At 39.1% G+C, this 12,471-nt stretch overlaps 1 protein-coding gene across 2 annotated transcripts in view; it reads right to left on the reverse strand.

Moving 5' to 3' along the window:
* The window catches only part of LOC138058283 (coadhesin-like), a 42,532-nt gene extending 31,767 nt beyond the window's left edge, over positions 1-10,765 (reverse strand). The window contains exons 1-4 of one of the 2 annotated variants that reach the window (XM_068904199.1): positions 10,536-10,765; positions 4,525-4,680; positions 4,170-4,306; positions 2,115-2,262 (exon numbers count right to left, since the gene is read on the reverse strand). In XM_068904199.1, the coding sequence (XP_068760300.1) occupies positions 2,115-2,262; positions 4,170-4,306; positions 4,525-4,680; positions 10,536-10,626 (532 nt within the window). In that variant the 5' untranslated portion in view covers positions 10,627-10,765. The remainder of the gene's footprint in view (positions 1-2,114; positions 2,263-4,169; positions 4,307-4,524; positions 4,681-10,535) is intronic. The other variant, XM_068904197.1, reaches the window with a different exon arrangement.
* Positions 10,766-12,471: the final 1,706 nt, after the last annotated feature.

Consider the following 12,471-nt stretch of genomic DNA (forward strand, 5'->3'; position numbering starts at 1 on the left):
TTAATAGAGAGTAGAAACATCAACCTGACCATGTTTTGTAAACTCCATAGAAAAATGATTTTAGATGTCCCTTAATTAATAGGAACACGGGTTCCCTTGACGTTCCCAAGCGCATAACATCATTATAGGTTATGATTAGAATGGAACCCCACTCCAAAATAAGGTGAGACACTTCTTAAGACATATACAGGTGTAGCATGTGGCGACGTTACGTGGCAAAGTGCTAACCCATATTCGCAGATAAAGAACACTCTGTTTAGGCAGCGAATAACTGCTGGGTTAGGCTGGTGACACCACAGGCGCCCCAAGCTCAGTGTGAACAATTTTTTTCATTCCCCTGGGTCTTCCGACGCGAACGTTTTCTCTCAGATGCTAATAATAAAATCTCACCGGCTTCAGTAAGTCCAGCCACAAAATATTCGTAGAACAATATCCTACGCGAACAAAGTTTATTTACATGTCAATATCTATTCCTTGGAAACTTGAGTCAATGCAGTCATGCCGGGAGACCCAGGGGAATTAAAAAAAAATTGCGCTTGATAAACGACGGGAACAAATTTTATTTGCATAATTAAAGTTAATTTCTTGAAGGCTTGATAAATACAGTTACGAACGCGAACAGACTACTTCGTACAAAATCCTATAACTAATAAAAGCGGCATGAACGCGCAAAAGTTTGTTTACTACGGCTTTCATTCTCGCATCTTTCAGTGCTTTCCGGCTTCGCGAATGTGTTTGAACTTTGTCAACGAAGGAGGCGAGACTGTGATTGGACGACTGAGTCAATGCAGTCATGCCAGTAGACGCAGGGGAACAAACTATATTCTGCCACCCCGGTAAGGATCAGTTTGTTATCAACGGTCGAGGCCGTGGCCACTTTTGTGCTAAAGCACCGCCTTTGTATGCTGTTTTGTTGCAATATTCACCGCCTGACGTTGCTCGCAGGACTGCTGTTGCGTTGATAGTGGGTTAAAATTGTCAATTGATTCTGATGTGAAATTGAGACAGTGGGAATATTTTATCAAGGAATATTTGACTCAAATTGGTGGCACCTGAGAATTTAGTCTCCAACTCTGGGATTTTATTGTAACCGTTGACAACCACGAAATTGTGAAATGGCTCAAGTCGCGTCGGATCTGGAAAATAACCACACAGGAAGGAAGCTATCCACGATAAAAATGAGGCTAGGCTTTTTAATTGAGATTTTTTTTTTCATATAATTATCTTCTTAAGCTCTTTATCGGGATTCGCGATTCTCATACAAATCCATATATTTTTGTCGCCCATGCTCACACTGAGCTTGAGGCGCTTGTGGTGACACTATATTGAAAGCTTTAGTAACATAGTTTGGTACATTATGTACACAAAACTAAGTGTCTCACCTTATTTTGGAGAATCAGTTCTGCATGATCACAAAATAAAATTGCAACTCACTGGAATGCCCTATTTACAAGGAGAGAGCAGGGTAATCCTACTTCTAGGGTTACCGTAGTAGAAGGGTCAAAGATAGCCCGCGTTTACAAGAAAAAATTGACAGGTGGGGTAACCCCATCACCCGGGAAAACTCTAAATGACCTTGGTAACCGCACCCGGCTAGAGACCAACAAAACGTTGTACCGGGTAGCTGAGTTATCCCTAGCAGAACGTTGACAAGGCAGGTAGGTTTACCCTGGTGCTAGCGGAACCCAAGCGCTCAGACAGGGTTACCCTAGCATCAGGGTAACCCTATCTGCCTTGTAAACATATTGCTCAAAAATAGAAGAAATGTGCGACTGCTAGGGCAACCCTCCTGCTGGGGTAACCCTGGCACTAGGGTAACCCTCCGTCCTTTTAAACTGGGTTTAAGTTGAACGTCGTTTTTACATTCTTGTGATCGATTTTGCCTCAGAAATGTCTTTCAGAGTTTAAGAAAGTGGCTTCACTTGCAATTTAAGAATATTTTCACTTCAGCGCAACTAGTTAATTAGCTTCATTTGCTTTTGCTAGGTATTGATAGTTCCAAGCTTAGTTGTTTTTCGTGATCTTTTTCTGTGTCCAAAACACACTTGATCAAATCCCCCGGTTTTTTTTTTACCCTGCCCTACTGTCGGCATCCTCACAAACTAAGTAATTACCAGTTTGACAGCTTTCTACGCCAACTCGCATACAGAGGTCACCCGTCATCGGTTCTATCGGATTGAATCTAACATAACGAGCTTGAATTGGAATTGTGAGGTTCTGGTCCGTGATTATTGTTCCATTCTGAAAAGGCCCTCGGAATTGCTTTGAAATAAAGGAACACGGTGCTCGTCAATAAACAAAACTGATGAAATACATGATTGAAGGATAGCTAAAAGTAACAAACTAGTTTTATCCTCTTCTCTATCCTGCCTAGCAAGCGTTTCCGTGCGGGGAACTTGGAAGGGCTATTTTATGTTTTGGCCTCGCGAAAAATGGGGCGAGGCATTGGTTTTCTGCGCTTGCCCTGTTCTTGCGCGGCCAGAAAAATGTATTCGCTTCTCGTCTGTAGGAAACGTTTGCTACGCAGGCTGCCTCGTCTCGCTTCTACTGAATTTGCTAAGTACGTTCTTTGCTTCCTGGCAAATCGTGATCAAGATGGAGATAGAATGCAAAAAATGAAAACAATCCACCGTCCGGAAGTAGAGATATAAACGAATAAAGTTGCAAAATGAGGAAAAATGAGGGGGTTAAAAGATCAGTATTAGGGCCGATTTACACGGTACGATTTTGTCACAACGGCTTACGACAGGCCCACGACATGATTTACGATTGTTGTGTGCGTCAGAAAAAAATGTCGTAGCATTTTAAAACATGTTTTAAAACGCTGCGACAATCGTAAATCACGTCGTGGGCCTATCGTAAGTCGTTGTCGCATGCGACAAAATCGTACCGTGTATATCGGACCTTACGCAACAGGACGGTAAAATGATGAAAACGTATCGCGCGAGACTGTGCATTCCCAATATCACGCGACATTTTTTCGTCATTTTGCCGTCCTGAGTCTTCCAGCCGTCCTGTTGCGTAAGCTCCTGATTAACGTATGCGTCACCCGCTCATTTGAGTCCTTGCGCGAGTGGAGCTACAGGCCAACACAAACGGATTTAAGTGGCCATTAAATCGTTTGTGTAGAATTTTCGTGGTTTTCGTGAATAGGATATGTCTATTTATATTCCATATACATAGGAATTAGAAGAAAGGTGAGGGGAATTAGAGGTATTTGTTTATTTCTGGTGACCCATTTGAATCATGAGCTGACGCGAGCATTTAACGATTTTTTTGTACGTCAGAAAAATGTCAGAGCATTTTAAAACATGTTTCAAAACGCTGCGACAATCGTAAGTCATGTCGTAGGCCTGTCGCGAGCTTGTCGCAAGCGACAAAAATTGGCCCTAAGGACGTTCGCGGCCATTGCTACCGTGCATTCTTACAGCGCACGCAAATTCACATGCCAAGTCATGCATCGAGCGCGCGCGCTAAGTACTAAAATGGACAATGATAGGGCAGATGGCCATTGCTATAGCTTTGCTTGGATTTAACGATCTTGAATGTTCGGTGACCTCTACTTTTCTTTTCAGAAACAGATTTTATTTACAGATATCTCTATATTGTTAAAAAAGGAACAAAAAAGTCAATGTGAGAAGTTAAAAAAAATTCAAGATTTCTGTCCTCGAGACATGGAATCCTGCCATCTTGCAGCTGCAAGGCGCATGAAACTATGGTCGCTAAATGGGGACTTGTTCTTTAAAGAACCTCAACAGTTAAATAAATTCACTTGATGGGTCCACTTAAACAACGTTTGGTAGAGAACATTGCACTTCAAAGATGTAATTGCAATGTTCTTGGGCTAATAGACACTGTGGCCTTATTCGCTACAGAAGCCGGATTTTTTCAGATTTAGGGAGTTCTTCCGGGCAAGTTCCCTCCAAAAAGAAGTCGGTGACCCCCCCCCCCCCCTTTTTTTTTTTCTTTTTTTTTTTCATTTCTGATATCACTAACTCATCATCTTTCAATAGTAAAATTTGCAGAAAAAAATAAATGTTAGAAAATTTTCGCGCGAACGTCCTTAAGCCTCTTTTGCATGTAGTTTTAAACAAAAGAAAATGTGCCTGCAGGCTCAACTCCAATAAGGTCCATTGCAGAAAACTGAAGAACATTTGAAAAATACTTACATAGGGCATCCCGTTTGAGCCAAGGATATGGGAGAAATTCACACCGTCGATACTTGTTAATGCTAGGTATGCAGACACTGATATTTTTGATTCGGGCCTTCCTTGAACCAGAAGCCGGTCAAAGAATGCAACGAAACCTGCAACATGTAACTGAGGTTAATTGAAAGATTTATCATCCAATACCAACATGTCCCTTATGTTTTAACGCTGCTTGAGCGCTCTTCAGGAATAAATGAGTTTTGTTTGCACTGAATTATCCTCACCCGTGGTGCTATGAGACAAAGTTAATAAGCCAAGATCAAAATATGAACTTTTCAGGTAATTATTCAGAGTTGTTTAAAGGTCACAGCCTTACCCAAATCTACCGTGAGAGACTGGTTTAAAGAAATAAATTCCGAACACCAGTAGTCCTCAGAATCTATTGCTGCGAAATCAGGTCCTTCGTTACTGGACGATGCAGAGAACTTCGCATTGGTGGGGGTAAGCAGATTGACACAGCCAGGAGCTGCACCTGAAGTAAAAGAAACGAAACACTATTATAAACAATACTGACTACCTTGATAGAATAAAAGAACCAATAGCCAACTCTGCAAAATAATGAAAAAGAAGATACTACACTGCTAGTCAAAGAAACTCGATCTCAATCGTTGAGGTTTCGAGCTCGAGTCGAGTTTTGAGACGTTGGAGGCTTTCCGAGAATTTGTCGAGTAGAGAAGTGCGAGACTCCTAGTGGCGAGAACAAAGGACTTCTCGCTCGATTAGTTTTTTACTCATTTTTTACACCTCTTGAAGTTTATCTTACAAATGAAATCTCAACCAGTCCATTCGTTTAACATGCGGCTGCAGGGTACAGCGGGAAGGGAAAATTTAAGTTGAAAATTGTAACGGAGAAAACAAAAATAATATGTTGACGTATTCAGTTGCATACCGTACGTGTAATAACACTACTCTTTGTGTTAAAACAGTGTGGAACGAAATTTTAACAATTCCCATTCATTTCGCTATTCTTCGGGCTGCAGTTATCTGCATTAAAACTGAGTTTAAGGAGAAGGGCAAAAGCGCTCCATTGAGAAAACCCTTGCTTGAAACAAGAAGTTATCTCAGCCCAGTAGCTCAGGGCGCAAGGGACGAGCGGGCAATAGACCACTTTCGATATATTAAAATTTAGTCCTAAACAAAAGGAATCATCTCGAGGCTCTGGGGAATAAATATAAGGATTTGTATGAGTTTATTCCCCAGAGCCTCGAGATGAAACCTTTTATTTGGGACTGAATTTTAATATATCGAAAGTGGTCTATTGAATGAGGCGATGAGAAGTCAAATCAAATACAATAATTAAAGAGCCCCTTTGACCAAAAAATCAATTCATATTTTTCTTTGGATTTCAAAACTATGTTAACAAAACACTAAGTGACCCACGTTTTAAGCCTTGACTTCAAAAAGACACCTCTTTATTTTAACTGTAATTTTCCTATTTAATGGTCCGCCATTACTAACATTATGTTCTTGAGAGAGCTGGATCGAGGAGAAAATGACGTCAAAGGCTCACTAGTTTAAGAATGCAATACGTGTGTACGCTGCAGAATTAATATGCAGCACAGGGGTTTTGGGCTTTCAGACTTTTAGACTCACGCTTTGCATATATAATAAGCTGCGTTCACACGCTGAAATTTTAAGCTAGTTAGCCTCTGACGTCACTTTTCCCTGGATCCAACCGTCTGAGGTCCAATCGGTCAGTTTTGAACGTGAGTAATGGCGGACCGTGAAATCCAAAACTTACACTTAAAGTAAACGGCCTTTGGATAAAAATCAAAGCTCAACATTTTGCCAGTCAGGTGTTAAGCAAACACACTTTCAAAATCTGAAGGAAAAAAGGAAGTGGTTTTTTGGATCACGGGGGCACTTTAAGCTGATCGAAAAGACCTGCCGGACAGCAATCCACAACTGCAAGTTTACCTCCAATCAGTGGAAAGAAACACAAGATATAGCCACCGTACCCTAAATAAAGTGGTTGTAAAGTAACTGTTATGTTATGAAATTTCCTAGGTAATTGTTTTGTTGTCATGACGAATCTCTCAAAATCAACGCGATAATTCAGAAGCATATTTTTGTATTACTGTTGTCTTTCGTTTAAATTATTGTCTTGATGCACGTATAAATTGATTTGGGCTTAAATAATCCCTTTTACTCTGCTTTTAGAGTAAAAATCCGTCAAGGAACAGCTCAACATCTAAGTTGTATTTGTATGTATTACAATTATGGCGCAAAATATATCTGACAAGAAACTGCCTTGTGCAGGTTGGATAGCTATTGTTTGAATTGGCCAGGGATTGTCGTAACTGCATTATCTCATGCTCCATTTTACATTCAAAAAATGAGCTGAATAATGCACACATTTTGATTGGCTTTTAAAGAACTTTTAGTTCTTTATCATATAAAACAAATGAACGCGTCTGTTCAGCAATAGATCACAGAAGACGTCAAAATGTGATAAGAATATCAGTGACGTTTTTGTTCTCACCGCATTTTGACGTCATCTTTGGTGCACTTGCTACTTCCCACATCCCATAATGCAATTCGTATTGGGGTTTACTTTACATTAAAAAAACAATACAAGTTATTTACTCTTAGCTTGGGACTGTATCATGCTTCAGTGGAACTGAATATCCATTGTTTTAAATCAAAGAACCCCCCAAAATGAACTGTACTGTAAGATTGGTGAAAATGGCGAATTCTTAAACAGACGTACAGTTTCATGGAGCCCATTTGTTACTAAAATGATACAGAAGCTGGAAAATAATATTTACGAATCAGACTTAAGACATCTCATTAATGAAATGTAGATCACTTGGATATATATTTTCCTACGACTTTTAAGACTAACTTTGATAACTCAACAGAAAATTCAGAACCGCCCCTAAAAATAATACGGAGTTTAAGCAAAGACGACGGCTACGGCAACGAAAACGTCAGTCCAAAATATAACTTAGCGTTATCGCAAGTATTTCGCGATTATTCCGTCTTGTTCACTCTGTGCAATACAGGCAACTATCCTGTAACTGAATGGGTGCAAACGGTTTTAAAGTCAAAACAGAAAATTACTGTTTCATTGTTATATGCTCGCGTTGTCGTCAAAACCTAAAATTTGGCGATTTCACGTTGTTGATTTGTGGAGTACGGCAGTCAGAATGCACGGAAATTCGTGCAGCACGAGTATTTTCCCATTTTTAACCAATAATATTCTTGCTTCGTGGCGTTGCCATAGCAGTAGCCGTCGTTTTTACTTAAACTCCCTAATGAGATAAGAGCGAAGGGTAGATTCGAACCTGCGACACGTGCGCTTCGCGCTTCCGTTTGGAGCACATTCGTACACCAATTCGACCGCCCAAACGAAACCTGAACATGATTTAAGAACCCATTGATCGAATGACCCAGTGAGCACCTGAAGCCCCCTCTATATATTCCTCATTGAGACTTCGTCATCAATGAAGTAAAAAAGGCGCAAAGTCCCTCTCCTTTAGAGACCCCAAACGTAGTAAGTGGTGGAAGGAATGACTTTTCAGTACAGAACTCTTTAAAGAGTTGTGAAAAATTATTACAGTTACTTTAGAAGGAGATTTTTGTTGTACCCTCTTGTAAAGGTCAGAAGGTTTTTTCTCCTGTAGTGTTGGCTGCATGTATCAGTTGTTTCCTTCAGGATGTGGGTTTCTTGGTGCCTTTTGAGGCCTTTTTCACAAGTATTTCATTTGAAATATTTCGTTGATCGTTGATGTCAATTGCATGTGCGCATTTACGTACAGAAATCGGTCTATGTAAATACCACATTCCTCTTTTCGTTGTCATTTTCAGTCCCTGGAGCCGTTGTAAAACGTTAACACACACGAATCTGACCTCTATTTTACTGATAGGTTTCAGAACTGAGACCAAGGAAAGTTGGAATTGGTCATTTTCTGCTGAGCATGTAGAAATTGTTTTTCGTTAGGCCAAGGTCGACGACGGCACTACAAACTTGTGGCCTGGTTTTTTTTCGGGATCTATAATTATTGCCTAACTATAAATGTGGAAACCGAAAGCTTAAAGGTAGCTCGGCGATCATTTCCTTGAAAAGTGCCGCATCAGCGTTTGCTAACTCTATTGCAGCCAAGTTCGTTACCCTAAACCGGTAGTTTTTTCCCATTTACTATTTGGCTGTTTTTTAGTTCTATTCTAGCTTTTCCACTGTAATAAAGTTGGATTTCTAAATGACTTCAAAACGTCGGGTATTGTTCTCTTTGACAACATATATAACGGCTGTGACGTCGGTGTAACTCACCAATACGAATGATACAACTTTTTTCTCTGAGGAGACCACTGAATTTGAGTCGAAATACTTCAATATCATTATATAATTCAGTCACAAGACCTCTTGCCATGATTAGTTATTTCCTCAATGCATTTTCGGTCCCATGAAGCTCCGGAAGGCCATTCCTTACATAATACAGGCTGTCTGCTATTCTTGCATTTATACAAAAATGATTCTCATTGAATGGTAATTGAATAAAAGGCGTCTAACCCTCGTCTCCCACTTCTCTTAAAAAGGGAAATAACATGAAACCCACTTGTTTTCATTTTAATTTTTTCCGCGTCATTTTAGTCAAGGTTCAAAAGCAATTAACTCCTAAATTGATAGAATTCCATTTTTTCTCTGTATTCCATGTGCGGTTTTCGCTACCGAGAGTAATATTTCGACCAAAATATGTTTCGGTACTGCTGCGGTAAATTGGGCTTGTCAGTCAATCAAGACTTGAGTGCAAACTGAAGCTCTTTGCTTGCATGTTTTTTTGTTCACCGTGGCCCACAGAAGGCTTTTCTTGGCCACACCGGGTTAGTGTTAGCGTGTGTCTCCTTGCTTCTATCGTTGCTTTTTTTGTGTTTTATCAATACAGACTTGTGCCTGAAAATTTTCGGGCATACCTCTCTGCGGCTGACACTCATCTCTAAGATGTTATGAGAGAAGTTGCTCTTGCAAAAAGAAATGTCATGATATATTCCACTCATGAAGGCGATGAATATTAGCTTAGAAGTTTAATATTACAACATGCTTGCCAAAGCGTTCAAAGAATGCGACATAGTCGTGCTTAAAGGCCATGTTTCGGAGAAACATAGATGCCAGTTGCAAAAAAAAAAGCACTGTTATTCCGATTTATTGATCTTTGAAATTCTCTATGAAATCACATACGTACATCGTGAATATTTCACAATTTTCGTTTTCATGTGCTTCAAGGTGACCAATATCTTGGAAAAATTATCAAACATTTACTGTTTCTAAGAAAACTTAGATTAACCCATGTTTAGCTGGCATTAAGACTTAAATGTACTTCATAGACATTTCAATTAGTGGACAAGAGCAGTCGAAACCTTGTCACTTGTCACTGAATTTAGACGCCCATATCTATTGTAGTTCCTCCTTGAAATAAACTATGCTGTATTGATTAGCAAATTATTCTCGCAAAAACTACTCAGTTAATACACCAGAGTTGTTTTTAATGGATTTTCCTTTTCAAAGGTCAACAGATGATTGTCTAAGAGAAAGGAAACGATAAAATGCAGAGGAAATTTAATAAGTACTAGACGAAAAACAAAACTTGAGAAAAAGTATTAAAAGTCTCCGTCCACACTATTAAGTATTCATATAAATACTCCATCGAAGGTGTTTCGGCAAAGTGTTTACGCAATTCGTCTTTGAAAGACGTTTAAAAAATACAACGGCAAGCAGACGCAGTTCGTTAAATATGAAAAAAAAAAAAAAAAACGGCGTCAAGACCATGCATTTTTCGTTCTCTGAGGGAGGCGCGAATTGATCAGTGCTCCTTTGAGACTAGCAAAAAGGATTGGTGAAAAGGAACTGAAATAAGCAAGAACAAAAAAAGAAAAGGAAATATTTTGGTCATGTTCAGCTGATGAAACTTATAAGGGACTCGAGATACAAGAAAGTGAAGAAATCCCAATAAAGATAAATACTGAAACACTCGGTATGCTTTAGCGAAGGACGCGCAGTATTGCGGTTATTTGTCGAGAACTGCTTAATGCGTAGTTCCAAGTAACTTAATACTTGCAGGATTGGAGAGAGAAAATCGTTTTTCAATCGAAACATTGTTATATAGTAGGGGAGAGTTTTCTCTCTTTTGTATGACTCAGAGGAGAACAATTTTGACAAAAACCAGTCTTCGATATCAGCTTCTTCGAATTAAAATCAAGTCGTCTTCTTGACAGTATTATTAAGTTATTTGAGATAGAAAAGGTATTACAGTACTTAGTTGTGTAAATTTCGTTCCTTAGCAGGAAGTTAAAAAAAGTGGCTAAAGGTTAATGCTAAAAGATTCCTACCTCCGTAAGAGTAAACGGTTCCTCCCGCTTGTAAAGACAGAGACAAAACTAGGACGATCGCTGTAAGCAATTCCCGGTAAGGGAAGGCCATTTTTGATTTGGTTGAGCGTTTTTTTGCGGTAAATGGCCGGGCAACTCTTGGAACATCGACAATGATCTCACTCTTTTTGTTTTCGTATGGAAGTTCACACGGCGCTTAAACTCTTAAATGTGACATCATTAAGCCATTCTTTTGTTTTATCGCTGGCGACTGCCCATGCCCTTTTTTGAGAATGGATTTTGAATGACGTTAACAACGCGACGTCACATTTGAAACCGGTCCAAAATCGGTATCGACTGCAAAACTTCGAAAAGCGTCAGCCACATGACCTTTAATACGACAAATTGCGTAAGAAATAACTTGAAAGATTTGTATCTCCTAGTACAATTTTTCACGCAGGTTTTTACCGAGACCAATGAAGTTCTTGAGAGTATAAAACGATTTTCCCTTTCTCAATTTAATGGTTCGTGATCTCTATTGTTTTTCAATTCGCTCGTTTACGGATAATTATCTTGTAATTCAAACAATGATTTCAACATAATTACCGTTTCCTTTCAGACAGAAAAAAAGAGAAAAGAACAGTTAAAATATCAAAAGTACAATCTAAGTTCAAATTTTGATTCGTTTCCCAAGCAGTTCGATACGATTTTCGTTTTTCTGATGAATTACCGTGGCCAATTTCATAACGAAGATATTTAGACTTCCACTCGGTTAGGAAAGGCGTTCACAAGAATACAGTTCCGAGAAGATGTTCCAATATCGTTCAATATCACCCATAAAGTTCTCGTGGGAAAGATACTCGATAGCATTGTTCAGTGTGTTCCGTTTCAATAATATTTCGTAGTTTGGGATGAATCACAGCTTTTTGTCTGTGAGCCCCAGTTAAGCTGTTGGTCGCTTCGAGAAACCTCGTGGGAAACTTTGGCGCATCGTATTTTTATGTTGCAATAACATTTTCACAGACGATCGACCTTCAAGAGTGTTTTGAGGCAAACTTATGCTATGGGTCTTTTGCATAATAGATTTTCGGTATCTTTTGAATGGTGCGTGAGTTGTAAAATGCATCGACAGCCTAATCAATGACGGACTTCCTGAGCTTGCCATAATATTAAGGCCACTGCACAATTCATAGACTTAGAACTCTTTAAAAGAGTTTAATTAATAATTTCATACTCGTCCTTTTTTTAGAATAAACTTTAAAACGATCTGAAACTGAATCAACAAAGTAATCAAATGGTATCATGATTTCCCAGTTGTCTTTTTAGACAAGTGTGTAATCAGTAGATCCAATGATCGATTTAGCCATTGTCGGCTGTTACTAGAATATAACTTTTTTCAGTTTCGCCTAGTACACTTCACAAAGATATTTAAAAAATCTCCATGACTTGGAGGTTAAGTTTAGAATTGGACTTTCACTTCAGTAGAGAACGTGATCTCTTGATAGTTGTTCAAGTAGTTAGTCTGAAACATGGAATGACGACCTCAATGTTTCAATATCAATTTTAACGCCCGTCGAATTTTAATTGCTTGACATTGAAATAAATTAGCCACGGAAAGGTATTTGTGATTTTTCTAGCCTTAGTTCTATTTTAATCATTACATAACATTGTCCCCGCACTTAAACCGCCAAACCGCCCAACGCAATCATAGGGGAAAGGCCGATGCATTTAAAGTTAACTGACATTAAATAATTACCACTTTGTCCAGACACTTAAAAAAGTTGTTGAGCGTCCACTTGCTAGGACAAATAAAAGATTTTGCGAAAACTTTACTTGCTTTTTGAGGCTTTAGAAATAATCTCGGTGATGTCTCTCGTTTTGCGAGGATTTCTCGATAGGAGTGAGAAGAAATCTGATTTTCAATGGAATTAAAACGGGAAATGATATGGTGTGCAGT

This window comes from Montipora capricornis, chromosome 7 (assembly GCF_036669925.1).
Source record: "Montipora capricornis isolate CH-2021 chromosome 7, ASM3666992v2, whole genome shotgun sequence".
NCBI classification, from domain to species: domain Eukaryota; kingdom Metazoa; phylum Cnidaria; class Anthozoa; order Scleractinia; family Acroporidae; genus Montipora; species Montipora capricornis.